The sequence below is a fragment of the Astatotilapia calliptera genome, chromosome 2, assembly GCF_900246225.1.
Source record: "Astatotilapia calliptera chromosome 2, fAstCal1.2, whole genome shotgun sequence".
Lineage (NCBI taxonomy): Eukaryota > Metazoa > Chordata > Actinopteri > Cichliformes > Cichlidae > Astatotilapia > Astatotilapia calliptera.
Genome location: NC_039303.1, coordinates 25,220,671 through 25,243,234, shown reverse-complemented (window position 1 = coordinate 25,243,234; position 22,564 = coordinate 25,220,671). Strand labels below are relative to the sequence as shown.

The window sequence follows — 22,564 nt, the reverse complement described above, 5'->3', positions numbered from 1 at the left end:
TCCCTGCTTTCAAACCCCCTCCTCCTCCTCCTCCCTGCTCAGCAAGAGGCTTGATATGATGCAGGTGCACATTTTCTCTATCAGAGGCTGTGCAGACGGGATTTTTTATTTATTTATTTAGCTTTTGACTGGAGCATTTCCTTTCACTTTTCTTGTTCATCCTTTGCAGCTCTGATTTTAGATTCATCTGTACCGGTTTCTCTTTTTTCTCTCCCCCCTTTTTGGGTATCCACTCCTGTGGGATGCATCAACCTGAGCAACGAGGAAAGCAGATAACTTTGCTGGCAGCTCAGCATCCGGCAAAGGAAATAGCAGGTTTTGATTTTTCATGGAGCAACAAGCCTCTGACATGTGTCACCCCTCCACCCAGTGAGGAGGTAAAGGTGATGCAGCTTTGCAAGAAGTCGAATGTGACTAAAAACCATGTGCGACAGTGGTGGCACATGCCTAGGAGGGCTGAATGAGAAACCTCATTCCTATTGGCTCTTCACATCTAAGCTTTGCACAAAGCTTTCTTCAGTATCTTCCTGCTTACTGTTATTTCTACAGATATAAAGTAATATTTTTACACATTGATTTTTTCCCCTCTGAAATCCTCTCTTACAGTTGAAATTTCTCTACAAGTTGATGCTTGACTCGATTAACTTGTCTAATTTAGCACATTGGTCTGGATACATTCCTACTCTAGCTAGTTTTCCACTAATTTTTCTTAATTAGTCACTTAGTAATACCTCCAACTTCACTATACATTAAAACACATTTGTGAGCCATTTCATTTGATACACCTGCTTCTCTTTAATCCAGATAACTAACCAGCCAATCACATGGAAGCACCGGAATGTATTTACCCTTGTAGACATGGTCAGGATGACCCGCTGAAGTTCAAACTGAGCATCGGAAAGAGAAAGAAAGGCAATTTAGATTTCTTTGAATTCATCATGGTCGTTTGTGCTAGACAGCACGGTCTGAGTATTTCAGATCTACCAGAATTTCCCACAAAACCATCTCTGAGGTTTACAGAAGATGGTCTGAAAGATAAAATATCCAGTAAGCAGCAGTTCTCTGCATCAAAAATGTTTTGTTGAAGGCAACAAGCAACTTAAACAGGCACTTTTACAAAAGTATGCACGTGTTGCCAAAAATTGGAAACAAAAGACCGGTAAAATGTTGCCAGGACTGATCAGTCTCTGACTATGCTGCGACATGAAAACATGGATCCATCCAGTCTTGTATGCTTCAGCCGAGTGGTGGCGTAACAGTGTGGAGGACATTTTCTTAGAGGCCTTTAGCACAGCCTACCTGATCATTGTTGCTGACCATGTCCTGTATGAACAAACTATTCATCTTCCAATGGTTCATATCCATCTCAAACTGCTTTCTCCTTGTACTCACACGGCCAGATCACCTGACCTCCAGATCTCAAACCAACAGAGCACCTTCAAGGTGCGATGAAAAAGGAGATTCACGTCATAGATTTGCAGCCAAAAGAAAACTCTGCAGCAACTGTGTGATGCTGTCATGTCAGTATGGACCAAGATTTCCCAGGAATGTTTCCAGCACCTTGTTGAGTCTATAAGCACAAAGTAGTAAGGATCTGAAGGAAAACACTGGGTCCAATCAGGTACCAGGAAGGCATTTCCAGTGAGTGTGTTACAAGCTCATTACATAAATCTGCTCTCCTCACTACTGCTGCATTTGTTAAACGAATTATTTGCCAAATTATAAAAACTGTCAGTATGTGCTAATAATTTATCTTCGTCTTCCACCTGGGTCTGTGCGCTTCAGACCAATCAAGCTGAATTTCGATGTTTATGGACCAGCGTTGGTTAACCAACCATTTCCCCCTCATAAAGCAGCAGTTATAATGTTATATAACACCCCTTACATGACATGAGATTTGTTTGGACAGCACGAGAAACAAAGTATAAGCATGAGTCAGATGTGCGAGTGTGAGCACAGCTAAAGGGTTTAAAGCTGTATCCTCAAGCTCTAAATCATCTCATCTGTGGACATTTTTAAAATGGGATTTATAGACGTCCTTCACTATAGATGTTATGGATTTTATACATCCAGAAACATTACTACAAGAAATACTACTGATGAAAAGTCATTACCTACCAAACCTATTTGTTTTAGTCTGGTGTCAAAACCTATAGCGCTTCAGGATTACATTTTTTTTTTTTCGCATTTCAGGAAAATGCAAATAACTCGAGACAGACTTTCCTCACAGTTCATCTCAGCACTTTATAAATGAGTATGCACATTTGTTGGGTTTTTTTATGCCCGAATGCACAACAATTTTCTCTCAGGGGCAATAAAAGTAAACCTTGAACCTGGCTCTTTAAGACATCCCATTAATTCCAACCTGCATAAATACTGAATAAAGCCTCGCTTCTATATAATCACTTTTTGTCCAGCACACTATAAGTAAAGCAATTGTGACTTAGCAGCAGGGGAAAAAAAAGAAAAGAACTGTTAGAGAGATATGCCCTTGTAAGCTTAAAGTAAACAAGAAAAGAAACACAGAAGGACAGAGAACAAGAGTTGCTTTTTTCCCCAGATGTTTTATATATTTTTGATGACAGCAGGAAAAAAAAAAAAAAAAAAAAGTACAGTTTTTTTTCTTTAAATTGTGCGAGAAGCCTATTAGAAGAGGGGATCAAAACTGAGAACTCTAAAAGATGAAAACTCAATAAATGTAAACAGGCAGCAAAAGAGACAGACAGAGATCAAAAGGAGGGTCTGAACTTCACAATCAAAGAAGAAAGAACAGTGCTTCCCACCGCCGAGACCCCCTCCCCACCTTTCCACCAGTTTACTCCGAGTAACGCAGTGTGAAATGGAAAATAGGGCTACAGACACAATGGTCCACAGTGTTGTCAACAATCATCAAGTCAGAATTTCAGAGGGAGATCTTATGCTTAGGCTCAGTATGCAAGGTTCCACTTTAGGTTTTTGTCATCTAGGATACGTTTCTAATATTTTTGCTTTTCTTCGCTTCCCCAGATTTCTTTGTCAGTCCATCTGCATCTAAGGAGGTGAATTTGTTAACTGCCAGGAGACAGTCCACTATCTTCGTCGTCTTTATCACGTAGTCGTTGCAGTGTAGATATCGCTAGCCGGCTCTGGCTGGGCTCTGCGTCCCAGGGCGTCTAGGATGTCGCTCAGGATTTAATATTGAGGGCGCGAGCAGACCTGTCGTGGTGCCAATCCCTCAGACGGGCATAGCGGGGACTCTGAATCTCAGTGAGGAACTTTTCCCTGACCGCAGGCAAAAACAGATATGAAAGAGAGATAGACAGGAAGGAAACAGATTGCAGGGGAGAGAATAAATGAGATGAGAGGGATGGAGCAGAAAAGGGAGTAAAGTGCACAAAGTGAAAAGTTGAAGAAGAAAAAAGCAGAGGGATGTAGTAGTAACATTTATGACATTTAGTACTCTTAAATATAACGATTAGAAAAGTATGGAAACAGAAGGAACCTGCTAATCTACTAATTAAAATAAAAGGGGACTTTTGAGGAATAGCATACTGCTGCTGCATGCACCAAGGTAATTGGACGATGGCTCCAGAAATTAAAATACTATCAACTCTTCCCATCTGCATTTTAGCAACACAGCAAAAAAGCAAAAAAGTTAATATGTTATGCTACTGAGCAGACTCAAAACAACAACAAAACCACACTATGAACAAAAACACACCGGGCATGCTGATGTTCAAAGCAGCAAAATTATGGTTGCTATATCTGTACAACACCACCATGGATACAGTCAGGATGTGCAGACTTTTAGCTTTAATTCAACGAGTTTAACAGACACTGATCAGAAACCTTTTTTTTCATTATTAATTAGTGCTGTTGTGTTAATCTCGTTAAAATGACGTTAACGCCATAACCGCAGATCTCCGTTAGCAATTTAGCGGGAATCGCCCCGTGAGTGGGGCTGGACGGTGCTAACGCGTTAACGAGCTAACCCGTTGACACCTGGCTAACGGAGATTTGCGGCGTTAATGCGGTTGTGACGTCATTTTAACGTGATTAACGCTAAAATCACTAATATAAATATAATGCCTCAGTACCATCCCTTTACAGGCCCAAAGGTATGTGTACAAATTGAGAAGCATCATTTTTAAGGCAGGATCTGGAAACCATAAACATCCCCGAATGCCACGTTTCCGCCTTTGAGATGCTTTTCTGGGCCTTTACTACAACTGCCTTCAGTCGCTGCAGCTTTGTGGGGTTTTCTACTTTTAGTTTTGTCTACAGTAAGAGAGCAGCATGTTTAGTCGAGGTCAGGTGACCTAACTTGGCCATTCATGAACAGTTATGCAGCATTTGACTGAATCTCAGCAGAAAACACAGCTCTGCGCACATAAATTGTATCCTGCTACTTTCTAATGAATAAACTCACATTTATAATGATGATCCCATCTCACTGTAAACACTGCAAAAAGTCTAATTATTGAATGATCAGTGTAATGATTCTGTTAAACCAGTTTAAGTTGATCTTCAGGTCTACACCAGATTGTGGTGGTACACAGAGGCAGAGCTGCACGATTTAAACTACACTGACAGGAGAGGTTTTTTGTTCCTTTTCTTTTTTCAAAGTAGCTGCCAAGCTGAGGCTTCCACATATGCAAGTGTACAAACACAAACACGTGACCGGTCACATTAATGACAATCCGTTTACCTGGACCTCTTCATGTTTTCATCATCTGGGTCCTGCACTGAGAGATCCAGGAGAGACACACATCAGAATGCCTCACTAATACAAATGTTGACAAACCCCTCAGAATAAGTAATGATATTCCTTATATTTAGCTATGCAGTTTCTTCCTTTGTCAGACTGGTTACAGTCAGGGTAGAAAAAAAAACAAACAACATGAAAACATGTCAGTGAAAACACCAGCCACCTCTCTTCAGCTGAAAAATGAAGAAACCCCTCATCCACCTTTTCTGTGTCACTCATTCTTGCTGTCACACTCAGTCCCAGAGATCAAATCACATCAACCGTTTAGTAACAGCCCCCCATCCTACACCTTATCTTGACTAACAGAGAGGCCCACCCCTCAAACCCATTACTCTCTGCTGTAACAGTCCATCACTTCTGTCTTAGGCCCTGACTTACTGAAGTCGGTGCCTGTGAGCTGAGCCAGGATGCGGAAGGAACGAGACTGGGTGGTGCCAGTGCGGGGCTGCCAGTCCTCAGTGTCCTCAATCAGCCTCTTCTTGCTGCGGTCGTTGGGAATAAAACAGGGGATGCTCTCCACCCTGAGGCCGTGCCTGCCGCGCACACACACCCAGGAGCAGGAGCACACAGCAGGTGCGGTTAACACAATCACATCCAGGGACTACCCACTCACACAAACGCATGGAGGAACGCTTAGTATCAGAGTCACGCAATAACAGCACTAATGGACACCCATTACTAAGATTTCTCATGGGGACACGGCAGAAGCTCATAAACGGAAGATACTCATAACTGTCATTAGAATCAGCGCAAGAAAAGCCACTTCACTTCAGTACCTGGCTTTATGTGAAGAGGAAAAAAAGCTAAAAGGAGAGGCATTTATTTTTCATAAACAACTTAATCACTCAAATGAAATGCTTTTTAAGCTGCTCATTTTAAGCACAGCTGTAGGTCAACTGCAGCATGCGTTCGTAAACAAGCGAGAGAAATATCAAAAGACACAGTCATTAATGAACTGCCATCCTCGCTCTGTAAACACAGTCACTCAGTCTAACAAAAGGGCATCAGCATTTTCTCGCTTTTACATAAACAGCCAGATTAGCCTACAAAGCCGACCGCACAGCCACCATGCAGCTGCCCCTTACTTGGACTGTTGGTAGATATCATCATAGTAAGTTGCTTCACCCCTGTGGATTAGACCAAAGAGCACGTAAACACTAGGCTCGTGAAGTTACCATAGGAACGAGAAGATGGAAGGCGATATTTGACAATATTTCTTATTTTGCACAGACTGCAATCTAATAAATAGTTTAACTGTGAAGTAGGAGATAAACTGCAACTTCATTCTCCTTTTTGGGGTCTCTGACTTTAAGGCTAATTAAAAATGTGCACAATATTCGTCTCGCATTCTTCTTTTAAATTAAGTTATTCTAATACAATAGTTTTGTGAAGTCACACCCAGTAAAGACATGCAACCGAACTACTATCAGGCTGTGCACAGCTTTGTCATGAGACAAAGTGTGAATGCCAACAAGAAAAGAAACATACTAACTTGTAATGAGCTTCCATCTGTGGAGTTAAAAGAAGAAAAGAGTGGGGAAAAAGGTTAGAGTTAAGATTTCAGGGGGAGGAGAAACTGAGCACGTCTATACACGACAAAGGTTTCACACAACAGACGATCAAAAACATTGCAAAATGCAGAAACCATGCGAGAGGTGTGTAGAGATATGCTGCTATTGTCAGCAGGCTCTGTGAGAGGAGGAAGAAGGACGGCATTGTTTGACTGTCAAATCATCCATTGTCACCCTGACCCAAAAGGACTCAGCAGACTGGCACAAAACATTTGCTTTCCTGCTCCTCTCATCCCCGTACACAAACGCCTCACAGAGGTACGTACACAGCTGTAGCCTTTTGAAAGGAAAATTAAACCTAATTTCTGTGCCATTCGGCTTCATTCACGGGCAACAGGAGCACAAGAGGGATCTGCTCATCATAAATGCTACAGCAGTGATGTATTACTGGTAACTCTGTCCAAACACAATGCTAAACCTGTTCTAACACGTCGGGCTTAGACAGCTTTTTGGATCCAACTATTAACTGTGGAGAATCAAAGAATAGATGACGTCCTCACCAGATTAACCTGGTGGTTTTGATTACGCTCAACTCTTTTCAAACATGACAAGAGGAATTAGTGTTGCAGAGTAACAAGAAAAGTTGATTTTACAAAGAAGAAGAAAAGCAGAGCAGGAAAAGCTTGGGAAACCAACAGAATGTATGAGGCTAAATACAGCAACAGACCACATCTCACCAGCGGCTGGAGACGGAGCGCTGCCATGACCCAAATTAAAAGGAACTGGACCGGCCTATCCTTACAGACCATTTCATGCCAAACTTCTACTTTCCAGATCATTTAAAACACATTTCTTGCAGGAATACTTGGAAAAAAATATTAAAAACTCAGCGGGTTAAAGAAAGAAAAAAAAGCAATGAACATTTCAAGGTCAAAGGCTCACTTTTACAGCAAACTACATCAAATTGTTTCTGGGAATCTGCGTCTCAGGCGGTACAGCAGATTATCCCGTAAAAGCAGAGGCCGGCGTTCATTCCCCGGCTATTCCACGTACCGAAGTGTCCTTGACCAGGACTCGGTGACAGCTCGATCAGCATTAGCGTGTGAGATTTGTGCATCAGAATCATAATGTCAAGCGCCACACTGCATCTGTCAAACATTACATATTTCATTCTGCTAACTGTAGATGCAAGAGACGAGTAATAATCACGCTCGATCAATAACCCATCTGCTGAAATGGAAAATCTGTTATAAGAAAGAAATGATTTAGCAAGAAATATTTCGCATCTTCTTTTCAGTTCCCACTATTAAAAACAACATCAATGCTTTTCTCTCCCACACATTACACCGACTTGCAATCATTTTCTAAAGACTCACCTCCACTGTCGCTTACTCATTCTAATCTATACTCGAATCCAGCCTTAAACAAAGTCTTTGTATAAATCTTAAAGATTTAAATCATGATGTTCGTTTTTTTCCCCCCGTCCTAAGGTTAGAGAAGACGTAAAAAGGAAAGTGACTGAGTAAACAGATTAAGTTAAACACACAAAATGAGGATGATGGGAACAAAGATTAAACAATGCAGAAAAAGAAAAAACCCGTGACAGCATCTACAGTGTCCAAAGAACACAGAGTTTAACATGGCTGTAAAACTGTGACTGATTGTTGGCACATATAACCAATCCCAATACTTCTCTGTCATCTTGATAGATTTCACTGCAGCTGTCTTTCATCCACAGCTGGAACTGCATATTTCAGCTAAACATTTCCTGCTATACAAACACCACCAGACTTAATCAGGACACAATCTACAACAGCAACTACTACTGCTGTGTTTAGCATTAGCCTAAGTTTAGGCAAATTATTGGCACAGTTAATAATTGGATTTCCACAGTGAGTCAGCTTGCATTTGCCCTCCTCTCTTTTCTCTAACATGCCCTAAAAGAAAATGTAAAAAATCTGTGACTTCACTTTGGCACCACACGGCAGCACTGATTGGACTAAATTCTTTAAATTCCTAAAGGCATTATTTTCTTTTTAAGTTTAAAACAAGAATAATGAGACGTCAGAAAAATGCCATTAAAACCACATTAGTCACGTTGCGGTTCCAATGGTAATAGCGTTTATTCATCCACCTACCCATTCTGTGGCTGGGGTGTACTGGCATGCCCCTGCGAGCACGGGGTGTTGAGTTTAGGAGAGTAGGCCACAGGTTTAATAGCAGGTCCTGAGTTGGCACTAGCACCACCTGCTGCAAATGGCCTCGCCATCTTGTTAATGGTCGTGCTCGGGGCAAAGGAGTACTTTGGCGGAACAGAAGCTGTAGCAAGCGAGTCCTGTGAGGGTGTGGGAGAAGGAGACAATGCAGCACAGTGCACGACATGCAGTTAGACGTTTGTGACACGCACAGAGAACTCCATCTGCCGTCGCACAAGCCCAAGCTTTTCCAGCACAGTCCCAATATTTCATTATAGCAAAAAGATTACTCTGTACTGCGACGGCGGCTCTGTCAAAAGCCTCCGGGCTTTTCTCTACACATGGAAAAAAAATGCTTAAGAAGTGTGAACACAGATTTTATTTGTGTTGGCAGTCGGCCAATTGCTGGCCAATGTAATCTGCTACTGCTGCTAAAATGAAAATGCTCAAATTGTCGTCTATAACTGACGTGTCTCACTAATGAGATTTCCTCTTTGAGTATTGTGCATGGACTGCAGCAAGAAAATAAACTATTAAAATAGAACAGTGACTCTGCGTTTGTGTCATGTGCCGGCTGCTTTTCTAAAAACCGTTCAGTTTGATCAGCTGACCGGGTGACTCCACAGACTTAAAGCGTCAGTATTTATCTGGTATCAGGGACTGTGCGGGAAATTCCAAATGCATCAGCGACAACTGCCCAGCAAACTGCTAATTTTGCAACCTGCTGATGCTTGGCTAATGCAGAGTGCATGGACTCTGTGAGAGCTTGACAAGGCAGGTGATTCAGATGAAATTGAAGAACACAAAGTGACACGAAAAACTGTGAGTAACAATTAAGTTTGAATTTAACTGTCACAGCACAGCACACCATGCCAAACCATCCAGAGTGTCCACGCTGAGGTGAGCTCGGCGAGTCAGATAAATGCAGGCTTACCTTCTGGTCTCCACCCGCTTTGGAGGGTCTAAAGAGAAAGAGGGGGGGAAAAAAAAAATCAACACGTCAGAAAAAATGTGCTTATTGTTCATTATATTTCCACTAGTTTTACTTCACATTATCGTAAGAGGTAACTTGGAAAAATTTGTTTAATTTTTTACAGTTTGTGTGCTGTACTTTGTTTTAAGGTTCACAAAGAAAAAAAAAAAAAAAAAGGATTTTCATTTTAATAAACTTATTAAGAGAGCTGAGAATACAGCGGGTCAATCAGTCCTGTTCAGGTCTTAAAGCTTCTCCCAGGATTAACATCCCTGCGGTGTCCCCCGCCCCCGACAGAGCACACGATTATTAGAATATATCTTTACGCATTAAACATGGAGGCGGCCGGCTTTACACTTCTGTTTCCTCCTGAAATAATTGAACATAAATCACCGCCACCCTTTGACCAGCGCTTACACGCTGCACAAAGCTCAAATAGGGTTAAGCCAGAATGAATCCACCCTGCAGTTACTCATTGTTTGAGGCTATAATCACCAACAAAAACAATGGGCCGCGCTTCCTGTGACACAGAAAATAATAACCGCTCATGCTGTTGCCTGCTCAGCCGCTAATAGAGCAGTGTTTAAGACAGAATGACAACAGGGCTGAGCAGATAGACAGGGCAGCGAGGGGAAGGCATACTGACATGTCTGCTCATGTCACATTTCTGGAAGACAAATCGATGTGACACAGTGCTTGAGCTCACCTTAGCTAGGCTGACAAGTTAATGAGACATTTGAAATCTGGGACATGGGGAATTCGTGCCATGACCCTTTTGTTACCGCGTTTAATTTGGCAAGGTGGACTAAAATGAACAAATATGAAGATGATTTCATCTGTGTTTTTGGAAGAAATCAGTTTGCTTGTGCTGAAACCGAATACGCACGGTGTATGAGATCATTTCCCACCTCATTTCATGGGTCACTTATCTTAGCTGATGCACGTTTAGCTTTCAAGCTGATCTTAGATAAAGTTAGAAATAACAAAAACCTCCCATGATACTGTAATCAACTTTGCACACTTCACCAACATTCTCCAAACACAAGCCTCCAGTCCAGCGGCCGGCTAAAATATGAGTCGAATGTGTCCCCGTGGATGCTGTGGGATGTTTTTCCTGTGAAGGTGAAACTCTACTGGACATATTTTTTGGAGGATTCCAGTCCCCATAAAAAGGCTCAGGATAAAGCTAAAACCTTTTCTATTAAACAAGATGATCATTGGTGTCGAACAAAATGAGACGCCAAACCAAACAATAGACCGTATCTCATCATCGCGCAGCTGTCCTCCTCTTTAGGCATAAAAAGAAACCGTGGATGGCAGCCAAGATACGAATAAATAAGACTGACAATAGCTCCTCTCTGAAAAGAGTTTCAGGAAAACAATATTTGCTTGTCTTACAATATAATAACAATCGGACGGGGTGAGATGAAGAGAGGAGACTGGGGAGTCATGGGAAGAAGAATGTTTACAAAAGCCGGACTCCACAAGGAGACGAGAAATGGAGGAGGAAAAACCACAGAGTGCAAGAAAAGTAAACACGCTGACCTGTTACTGTTCTGTCGAAATATTACACCATTTCCTGTGAAGCCACATATTTAAATTAAACAGATATTTTTCAAATACAAAGCAACGTTATATTTTGACATCCATATCCACAGTGCAATACCGCTTACATTCACCGGCCACTTTATTAGGCACACCTGTTCAACCGCACCATAATGCAAATATCTAATTAGCCAATCAGACGGCGACAACTTGGTACATTTGGGCATGTAGACATGGTCAAAACGACCTGTTGGAGTTAAAACCGAGCACCAACACGGAGGAGAAAGGTGATTTAAGTGACTTTGAAAGCAGAAAGAGAAAATATCCACTGAGCAGCAGTGTAGACATCGTGAATGTGCAGCCAAAAAAAAAAAAAAAAGTATTCCAGAAACTGTGTGATGGCATCATGTCAATATGGAGCAAAATCTGAGGAATGTGTCCAGCACCTTGTTGAACCATGAACTATTGTTCAAGGCATATCTGGCCCAACCCAGTACGACCAAAGTATACCAAATAAAGTGCCAGGAGAATGTAATGTACACTATAATTTAATGAATGATAAGACTGATCTGATAACACATCAACAGGATGTAGCAAGTCTTTTTATTCCTGGACATTATACCCTGTTTTAAGTGGTTGTCCAATTAAGGAAAGAGAGCTTAAAATGCTTAGAAATACAGGTTAATGTCCAGCAACACGCTGATCAACATTATAAAAAGGGAAACAAGAGCGGGAAAGCCAAGTGCCCAAATCTATTATGTTGTACGAATGCAAGAAAACCTGGAATATTTGAAAGAAAAAAAAAAAAAATGCCGTAAACATATCTCCAAATCTCCCTTCTATTCATTCACGTAATGGCTCTGCCTTCTGAGCAGCCTGATAAATGACCTGTGGCTGCTCGGATTCAACTAAACGCACAAAGAAGATTTGTAAGAATTAAAGAGTCGAGTCTCTTGGTAGGAACAATAAAGCGAAGACGTTAACACAGCCATTTTCATCTTACTTATGAGGATCACAAAATCAAAATGAGTCCCATGACAGCAGCCGGCCCATCGTTGTTACTTAACAAGTCAATACTTCTCATTTTCTGAAGGTTTTAGGTCCTTGAATGATTACGTTTGATCCTTCATTGGGAGGGATTTTTTCCCCCCCACCTTCCCCTCGCTGTCTTATAATTAAGCTCTTGATGAAACATTCTGGCTTCGACTCTACTGAGAGACTTTGTCAAGTATTTCTGGCAGGAAGTATGTGAGCAGGTATAAGTGCTGCCTATAGAAGGTTACGCAGTGCTAATTAAAAATTACTGAAGCAAAATAAAAAGATTTTCTTGCCGCACATTTAACAACAAAGTGTTGCATCTGAAAAAAATAAAAGTTTCTCTAATTTCATTATGGAACTGAGGCAAGTATGGTGCCCAAGGTTCCTCTGAAGATGGTGTATTTGAACAGAACAAAGGCCGGTACATCCACCCGACGGCACTCATCGCTGCGTTTCCTTCTTCATGATGTGAAGGACAGAATATTACTGTTAGAAGTAAGCCAGGACGGATTCAGACAGGCTGTACCTCTGCCAAATCCACGACATTCCCCTGCTTTAATAAGTGAGAATGGCGCACCTAGCATTACTATTAAAATACATGCAGTGAATAATTCATTTGTATCAAGTTTAATTTCAGACCGACAGGCACAAAGTTAGTCTTTTAAACTGCCTGCAAGCAAAAAGGCCATCATATTTTAATAGGGTGAAGTGAAAAAAAAAAAAAAAAAAAAAGGATCAAATCCTTTATAAATGTGCCTGAAGGTTTTTTTTGTTCGATGCTAATGAAATCTTCTGAATTATTCTCCAGATATCCTGTTAACTCCTCATTAATAACACCTTTCTGCCAATAAATATTTACTTTGCTTTATTTGAGCCGTGCCCGAATCTAAAAACCAATTTAAAATCCGTCACGTTGGATCAAGTTTCACTCAAAGTATGTCGTCCTATTTTGTCAAAGTAAGGATGAAATCGGGCATTTGTTTTGTGGGGATTTGTGCTTCTGTTTGAATGAGATAAGCGTATCATTTCGTTACATCGCGCGATGTCGGACGGCTAACCTGCTGAGGGTGAGGGTGAGGGAGCCTGACGCTTCTCTGATCTTGTTTTGTGCCTCCACATGGGTCATCTCCTCTGCGTTGGCGTCACCGATCGCCACCACCCAGTCTCCAACATCGATGGCAGCCTGAGCTGCCTTTCCGCCCGGCGTCAGCTGGAGGATAAGAAACAAATTCAGACAGGAGGTTAGACAGCTATGGTAATGTGAAGCGTACATGGTAACATCAAGGCAGAGAGGACGGTTTCTGTCCGTGTTCAGACAGCAGTACCTTGTGAATGCCTTGCGCTACCATGACACACCAAATATCCCTGTAAAGATCACCTTCTCCTTCTTCTGAAACCATTTGAGTTTCCCATCTAGCACAAACGTTAATGGAGTTACAATCATTTAAAGGTGCTTGTAAAATGGGACCGCAAGTGGGCCCGTGGTAAACAAAGGGTTAATGTGAGAAACAGAAGAGCCGTTTAAAACAGTGTGTCTCAGTTTTTCTACATAACAAAGAAACACTGCTGTAATAAATGACAGAAATCTATCAGCATGACTCTCTGGGGTTAAACTGTAACAAATAAATGTGTAAAATTACTGAAGAAGGAAAAAACCTTTCATTTAAAACAGGGGAGCTTTTTCTCAGTAGGAAAAGCCCTCCTTCAGATTTTACAGGGACCATCTAGTGGGCCACATTGAAGTCTTTGCTAGGCCTATTCTGGCCCCTATGCCTTATGTTTGACACCCCTGCTTTAGAGAGCATTTTAAGTTTGCTTTTAGAGATAACGTCAAAGAAAGCTTAATAAATCCCCCTTTAAAGATCGAGCTGTGTGACTTCCATGTTCAGCTCAGCCCCCCTTCACGCATGTCAAATAAAAACAACAACCTAAACATAAAAAGTCATTAACAGGCTGCTTTAGTATGCCACTTTCTAGACTTAACTCTGAACGCTTTACGTCGTGAGCCACATTCAGACACACACACACACACACAGACTTAGACAGCGCTTTATGCATCTCACACATGCTGACGCATTGGGGGCAATTTGGTGTTCAGTATCTTGCCCCAGGACATCTCAACAAGCAGCTCAGAAAAACCCAGGAATCCAACCTTCAACTTCGTGATTAGTGACAACCCCCTACACCTCCTGAGCCAAAACTGATTTTGCTGTGTTGATCATTAAAACTCGATGATCCGCTCACAGAGTCTGCGCTTCTGGGTCCATTTTACCAGCAGAGACAGGCATTATGGGTCATCATGACGTTATCAGTCAGCAGCTTATGATTTACCGCAGACTGCCAGAGACATACTTGATAGCTGCAGACAAGGACCGTGTGTTACCAATAGTCACATCATTTACTGGAAAGAACCATCTACCTTTTCCCACGCAGGCAGGTAAATCACTTACTGACAGGAGTATGACATCATCCTCTCGGGCTGTCACACAGAACGCGGGCTTATTGAGTCAGAGCTTGAGTCAAGGATATGGTCCTGTTACAACAGGAAAAACTTGACAGAGTTTAGAGAGGCAGTAATGGTATTCTACATGTGCACGGCGCGTCTGGCAACACCTCTACAGAAGAGAGATGACCCGCCGTGTTCAGTAAAGGCTTAGTCAGCTTTTCCAATGGAAAGACGTGTCATATTCTAAATAAATGAAGAACCAAGTGTTTAGCATTAGATAAGTGAGGGAGTGCCAAGATTTGTAACAAAGAATAAAAATTTTTTTTTTTTTTTTTTAAAAAGGCCCCACAAGGGTTACTCTCTGATGTCATGGATCCCTGTAAATGTTAGCTCATCAAAAGCTCAGAGGAGTGGTGCAATCAATAGCTTTCTGGCATGTTCGGCTAAGCTGTCGCACTCGCCGCTTTGATTGCACGCTTTAAACATAAACAGCGATGTCGGTGGGGGTGGGGTGTAAATATGCAATATAAACAGATGACGGTTAAGGCTGAAAAATGACTGCGCCCCACAAAGACAACGCAAGTTAAAGCCAGTCTGGCATCAAAACACGGCAAAGCTAAAAATAGGAAGACATGCATTCCTAAGGGGCAATCCGAGTTACACTTATTTTACAGCCAAGTTCAAGCATCACTTTAATTGCCTTTGATTTTCACTCACTGGAAGCAATTAGAGGGGTTAAGAAAGATTTTTCTTAGTTTAGAAAGAACTTCAAAAAAGGCCTTTAACAGCTTACATTAGGGAAAAACAACTGTGACATGTGACGTGTTCGGAAAAAAGGGCCACATCCTGGCATAATGCCATGGAGGTTCACTACAGAGAGCTGCAGTCCTGCTTCCCTGCTACACTGCGTAGTAAAACTCCAGCATCTCGTCGCTGTGCCAGAGCAAAACAATTATTTGATTACTGTTAAACAGCATGTCCTTTTAGTTTTTGGCCACAGAAAAGCTGGCAAAGTCACTTGGGAGCTGTATCTTTAATCTCCCTTAAATCAAAAGGGGTTTTAAAATGTTAACCAACACAGTAAATACCCACGAACCATAGAATATGGACAGAAAACCCCAGGAATTTTGGAAGCTTTTAACAACGAAGCTCCTAACAAGGGGTATATTAAGAAATTAAGGAAGCCCATACAACGGAAAAGCCAGCAGCTTTCCCCAACCAACAACTACAAAGCAATAAATGGCCATCTTCTTTAACCCTAGAACTCTAAGGTTGGGGATTTTTACCCACGTGATTACAGTCATGTGATTATCATGAAGCTCACTTAGTGGTAATTTCCAAGAGAATTCATATGATGGTCAGAGTTTAGGGTCATTTGGCCATTTCCCCTCTCAAATAAAAACAAAAATGAATCCATCTCCGACAACTGTCAGCGATGCAGGACAACTGCGCCTTGACTAGACGAGGCTCGCGTATCCCAGGAATGGGTGGACCGACTTCCATTAAGTCCATAATTTGTCTCTAATTAGAGCCTTTTTATAGTGTCGCCACATAATACATTTTTTCCATTTTATAGGATGTGATGTGAAAAATGTTTTATCGGGTAAAATATATTACTGACTTTAGTGATAGTGTTACAAAACTGCCTGCAGGTGTTCTAGGACAGCGGTCCCCAACCCCTGGGCCACGGACCGGAGTCGTTTGGTACTGGGCCGCAAGAGTTGTGGCTTTATGGTTTTCAGGGTTTTTAATCGTTATTTTTTTTTAATGTTTTTATCGTTAACTCTGTTTCCCTGGGTCTTTTCCCATGTGTTATGAATAAATCTTCCCTTTTTTGGTACCTATACTGGTTTTATTTTGTTGTATTTATCCACGACACCTTAAAGGCCGGTCTGTGAAAATATGGTCAGACATAAACCGGTCCGTGGCGCAAAAAAGGTTGGGGACCGCTGTTCTAGGAGGAATAAAAAGAACCAATGACATTGTTTGGGATGGTCATGGTGCTCCTCCTGAACTGGTTTTGCTTTTAAAAAGATGATGTAGATAAAGTTCTAACGCTGTGGACTGCATTAGGCGAATGTGTGTGTGTGAGAGAGAGTTGGTTATTGATGGACACGGACACCTGTGCTTCTGGCTCAGGTTCAGAGTGCAGCTGCTCCCTTACTTGAGAGGACAGCAGTTAAAGTTGCTGTGCTCAGACCTTCGGTTGGTGGGGGGCAGACAGAAACCCTACACCCACCTCGTTCACTTTGCAGCAGTTTGTCAATACAGTTAACGTCAGTAGAAAACATGTTCTTGAAACGCACTCCACTGTTCCCCACAACAGCCCGGGCGCGGCACAAAGACGGCTGCGGGACAAGGCCAGCTCTTATCATATACGTTTATTTACGCTCTACGTGTTACACATGATTTTGTGCAAATGCGATCATGCCAATGACACGACGTTTCTCCAGCTTCAAGTATTTGCAACTGCGAGGCTAGCCGAAGAGTTTGTAGCCAGTTTCAAGGCTTTTTGGCAGAGCAGCAAAGCTGTTTTGGAATGCTATTGAATTTCAAAGCATTCGCCAGCCTCTCAAAATGCAGCTTTTTGAATTCAACTTTGAAGTTCTTTCCTTGGGTAACCTCACAGGTGATCCAGGGCCCCCCCACACTTGCTCTCAGCCTTTCTTTTTTTGGTTAAACTAATAATGCCCTCAAGTTTATCTGCAACTTCTGATATACTGACTGTGTAACTCTGCACCAGCTCACTTTTATTCTTTCCAGGGCTATTTGGAGGCCAAGAGACAGTCTGTCCTTACATCACTCACTCAAAAAAACACACACACACACACACACACACACACACACAGAGCACAGCTGATGCCAAGCCATAAATATTACTCTGAGAAATGGAAACTCAAACCTGTAAGTATGTGGTCACCCCCCCAACATGACTGCAACTGAACACCTAGTACCAACTCACCTTAAAAACACTGCATCATAAGACATTTATTTATCCAACTAGGAGAAATGCCCCCTGCAGCCGATGTATCAGCAAGTTCTGAATTATTAAATCACCCCTCTAACAAGGCCTCTCTTCCCGGAGTTTGTGTGAGAGTGAGAAAGAAAGAGTGTTTAAGAAGATACAAGAGATAAAGCAACAGATGGCCTACTAGTCAGACTGGGACCCAGAAACCGGAATATAAGAGCCGATGACTCATCCAGCTGTGGTGGTGGATGGGTGTTGGTGGTGGAGAGACGGTTACAAATCTCTCTACTTGCTTATTGACATGACATCATTAGTAATTTCCTATGAACATCTGATTTCAGTGGTATGGCATGTGTTTGTCAAAAGAAACCAGATGGCACTCAGAAGCCTCGGTTATGCTATCATAATGTTTCTGGAATCACACTGGCACGAGATCTGGGTCAGATATATGGACAAACTCCTCGGAAGAGTTGCGGGGCTGCACCAGAGCGCGTTGCAGTCGACATGGAAAGTGACAAAACTGCATTACCACAACATCTTGCTTCCTATATTTCATGCCTTTCCTGTTGAAACAGGATACTGGCGTCAATATGCGGAGCGAGATACAAGTTGAGTCAAGAAGACGGCCTACTTCAAGGTCATCACAGTCTTACATTCAAAAAGCAAACAGAATTTTGCACAATACCACCATGGTTAAAGAATTACATTATGCTAGTAAGTGAAGTTTGGCATTTTTCATCATAGACAAGCGTTTCCTTAAATACCAACATCCTCTGCAGCTTTAGGGGAATTCTTAGGAAACTTTAGTACGTCTGAGAAAATAATTCTGATGTTGTCACGGGGAGAGACTACATATTTATACTGGAAATTCTTCATTACAGTCTAGAGCTGTAAAGTATTAAAAAATGAACACACTACAAGGCAGGAAGGATGTAATAAAAGGAACCATCAAACAGATTTATGGAAAATTCAGGACTCTGTCTTTCTAGAGTTTGACTCATACTTGGGAGTAAAGGTGGAGGTCTCTGAGCCTCTGGTGCTTCAGCCGTCTCTTGTAAGTCCTTTAAGTTAATGGATATGAAATAAGAAATAGCTGTCCCTTTAAAACCCACTTAAACTCAAGTAACGCTCAGGTCTGAACCAAAAAAGAAACCAAAGCCAAGCACCACTCAGATCCTAGTTGTTGAGAGGGCGAAGCAAAGTCCACTGGGCATGGCTGCGACTAGCATAATCTTGTCAGGTTTTATGGCTTATAATGACATGCTTTATAGATAATTCTTTAGCGGTATGGTGAAGAGTCACGCGAACTAATGATTTTACTAGCTAGAAATGCTTAAGCATCTATTACCACGAGGAAGAAAATTAGAACAGCTAGAAGAAAATCAGCTGTGTCCCAAGAGCTGAACATTGATTGAGCAAAATAAAAGCCCTGCACATATTTCTTTCAGGATTAAATCAATGTGTACCTATTAATCCAAGGTGAAAAAGTTATTCTTCCTTTTCCCTTCACTGTGACTTAAAAGTAATGGCCATCATTCCTCTGATCTCACTGGGAAAGTATCCCTTTGAGACCGGAGGAGTCCACCACGTGAATGAGAAAAGTGAGTGTGCAAGACGTATTAGACACAGAAAGGAGACAACGGGATTGTCTGTTGGCAGCAACAGAGTGGATATGAGAAAAATCCCTGGAATGCTGAGAAAGCATAGCCTTCCCCGCCTGCAGACAGAGGAAGGAAACAACCATATTTGTCTAGCATGGAAACCAATAAAACCGAGCGCCAAACACGGGGAGGTAGCAAGTCAAAGCCGCAACTTTACAAATCGATAATTGGAATATCCACGTGCAGTACAAGAAACAATATCACCATCTGCCACAGCACGATCAAGCTCGAGTGGCCTAAATAACCATCGGCTTCAACAAATCCACTCCCAAACAATGGCAACTGTCATCTGGTGTTTACCAAAAAAACAAAACAAAAACCACTTGGACATATGGATCCTTCGGGAGTTGCAATCTCATCACCTCACAGAGACTCCAAGAGCCTTTTGTTCCATCAATCTACACTCTCTTCATTTTGTAATCACTTAACCGTCCGTCTGGGTTCACATACTCATCAGCTACAAGCCAGCAAACACAGACCACCCACCACATCCATCTAATGCGAACCCAGTAAGTGTAGGTCTGACTTCTCTTCCTGTTACTAAGGGATACTGTAGATCATTGGGGTTTACGGCCCCTTGTTGGGCTGTTTTCAACCTCTGCGACTGTGGGACTCGCTGTCCCTACTTTTATGACAATCACGATGAGAGCAAACAGTCCCCAAGAGGTGAAAAGAAAGAAAAAAGAAAAAAAAAAGAGAGAGAAAATCTGTCACATCTTTATAACTTGTGAACCCCGAGGCCCAGTGCTGGAGCAAACAGAGATATTGGCCGCTGACCAGTCGTTACAGCTCCAAGCTTAGAGATACTAAGGGGTTTTTGTTCCTCGGCTAGGAGCGATTAGCTTAGACCAACCTGAGGGAAGGATATTGCTATACTATAAATCATAAACTATAAAATATCACACAAGTTTTTGTAGTAGGGAAAAATCACCAGCGTGTGATATGTACCTGGAATGCAGACAAACTGGGCTCTTGCGCCACTTCAGTAATCAGTCAACACATTTAGATGAGAACTCGTTTGATAGCCGTCTAGATCTACTGACTCACACATTGATATTCACCCTGCAGTACGCCCCGTCTGCCTGGACTGAAATTCCTCCAAGTTAACAGCTATGTCTCAGTTTGTTTGTGGCCGTACGTCAAAAGAGGTTTCTACATCTGTTCGGTCTTTTATGGGTACAAGTAAAATGCTTCTTGTCATAAATCCAAGGGGAACATTGTGTTTCTGACTGAAATGCCTGGCAGTAAGTAGAGCAAATACAAGACAAGTACTGACAGGGTTGGCGATAACGTTTGCCTTCGCCACAGGATTAGATGAGCTCTACATGCACCTCAGTGTGATGCTACTCACAATACCCTGCAGTTCATGGGAACCTGCATTTGTCTGTTTTAAGTATGCAATCTTTTTTTTCTTTTTTTGCACCTACAAAGACAAAGAAAGCTCAATTCAATAATTACACCAGGGTCCAAACCTATTAACTCCTAATCATCTCTGAAATAATAAACTGCAAATATTGAACATAACTACAGAATTAATACCTGTTAAGTCAGACTGACACTTACAGATCACCCGGTTTATTTGGATAGCAGTGCAATAATGCAATAAAACCAGCGAGCGCATAGTAGAAAACTAGATCTGTGTGAGCAATAGCTGGCAGGAAAGCTGGAATGATTTTATGTGTGTGCAATGTGCAGGCGTCTGTGTGCGTAGCTGCAAGTGCGAGTCTGTATGTTTGTCAGGCAAAGCAGCTCTGCACTTATATGGGCTGGAAAGTGGTCGCCGCTTTCGTCAATAGCAACAGAAGTTTATAAAAGAGTATCTGAAAATTTGTCCAGGGAAGGAGGAGGGCAGCGAACACACAGAGTACAAAGCACACAGCAGGAGTGTCATGCAAAGAAACTGCATGTTAGAACAGATCGGGAAGGGTTACCAAAATGAGCCATAAAAACATTTGAATAGTATGGAAATGCTTCTGTAGACAAAACCCTTTACTATCCGTGCCTAATAAAAAGAAAAAGAAAAAAAGTGATGTGACACATGCATATGCTGAGGCAGGGTAAGCCCTGATGACTGAGGTGGCCAAGCTGGTACTTAAAACCAACAGACTCTTGTTAACAGGCCGAGGCTTTCATAGAAGCTTAGAGGAAATCTCCGAGGAGAGTGCAAACACCTCAACTGCTGCTCTGCACAGATGCAAAAAAAGTACAAAAGCTGATTCCATGCGCACTTTCTTACCCTTGACACGGTGAGAGGCATGTTGAAGTCCTTGCCACCCTGCAGCCTGAAGCCCCAAGGCGGCGAGCCGCTGAGGGTTACAGAGTACGTATTCATACCCTTGAGGAAAGAAAAAAAAAAAAAAAAAGGGGGAAAGGAAACATCTTAATTAGCCAGAAAGCCCGGAAAAGGTTCTCAAGGTCCTTTATTATTTTGCTTTATCTGAAACAGTCTATCTGCTGGCTCTCAGCACCACCAGCCCACAAGAGCACACATACACACAGCATACAGAAAATAACACTCAAGTTGTTTTCTTTTACAGCAGATAATGTCACGTCTTAGTTTTAGGAATAACCATGTTACGGCACGTCAAAATTAGGCAATAAAGAGGGAGCGGTGCCAGTTGGACGTGCCATTTTTACACATTTCAAAACACACAAATAGCCTGGTGTCATAATCTAAAGCTAAACTCTAAGGTGAAGTTAGAGTTTAATTCATTTCAGTCTACTGCAGCACCAATGTGCAGCATTTAGAAGATCTACTGCACAACAATAGCAGCAACAACTCCTCCTTCGGGGGGGATAATGTGCCACTTGCTGTATTCAGCCAGGTAACAGGTATCGTGGCTTCACCGCAATTAATTACTGCCAGTCTGCGGCAAGGCACTAAATAACTAGGTAGTTTTAAGAACCAAAGGGCAACATGAGATGCAGCCCTCTGTTAGTGGCTTACACAGAGTTAGGGTTTGACCACTGACCTCTGTGCTCACACGGCTACTCTAGCCCTGCTCCTCCTCCTCTTCCGCAAACCTACCAGGTGTCACAGGTCTCCGTGACACACAGCTATGCCACCTACCTTGTCCTCAAAGGTCAGCTGGTAGCCCAAACCTGGGAGAAAGCTAAAGAGTCAGTAAGCTGGAGCAAGCAGATTCCCTCTCTGTTGGCAAACCCTACCCCCTCGATCCTGACTGTGACACAGGCAAGCCGTAGCCTCTCCTCACTCCTCAGAGGCTATATAAGGAATGTAAAACTACACCAAACTATTTCAGCCCAACACCCACATGAGTCACAGGGAGAGAAGGAGGAGGAGGAGGGGGGCAGAGGAGGATGGAGAGAGGTAACGTCAACGACCCATGGATTCTGGCACGGGCCAGGAGATTTTTTTTTCTCCTCCTCTAAGTTCATTGCACTTGGGAAACGGCAGACGGCCACAAATGAAGCAAAGCACACAACCCTCTACATTCTTTCTGTAGGGCATGAAACATA

General features: G+C 42.3%; 1 protein-coding gene across 4 annotated transcripts in view; it reads right to left on the bottom strand.

The window, feature by feature from the left end:
- The window catches only part of pdlim7 (PDZ and LIM domain 7), a 32,166-nt gene that overhangs the window by 8,318 nt on the left and 1,284 nt on the right, over positions 1–22,564 (bottom strand). Inside the window, exons 1-5 of one of the 4 annotated variants that reach the window (XM_026189998.1) lie at positions 22,155–22,293; positions 21,321–21,419; positions 13,068–13,219; positions 9,388–9,415; positions 8,397–8,593 (exon numbers count right to left, since the gene is read on the bottom strand). In XM_026189998.1, coding sequence (XP_026045783.1) covers positions 8,397–8,593; positions 9,388–9,415; positions 13,068–13,219; positions 21,321–21,416 — 473 coding nt within the window. In that variant the 5' untranslated portion in view covers positions 21,417–21,419; positions 22,155–22,293. Of the gene's footprint in view, positions 1–8,396; positions 8,594–9,387; positions 9,416–13,067; positions 13,220–21,320; positions 21,420–22,056; positions 22,134–22,154; positions 22,294–22,564 lie in introns of those variants that run through there. The other 3 variants (XM_026190004.1, XM_026189988.1, XM_026190014.1) reach the window with 3 other exon arrangements.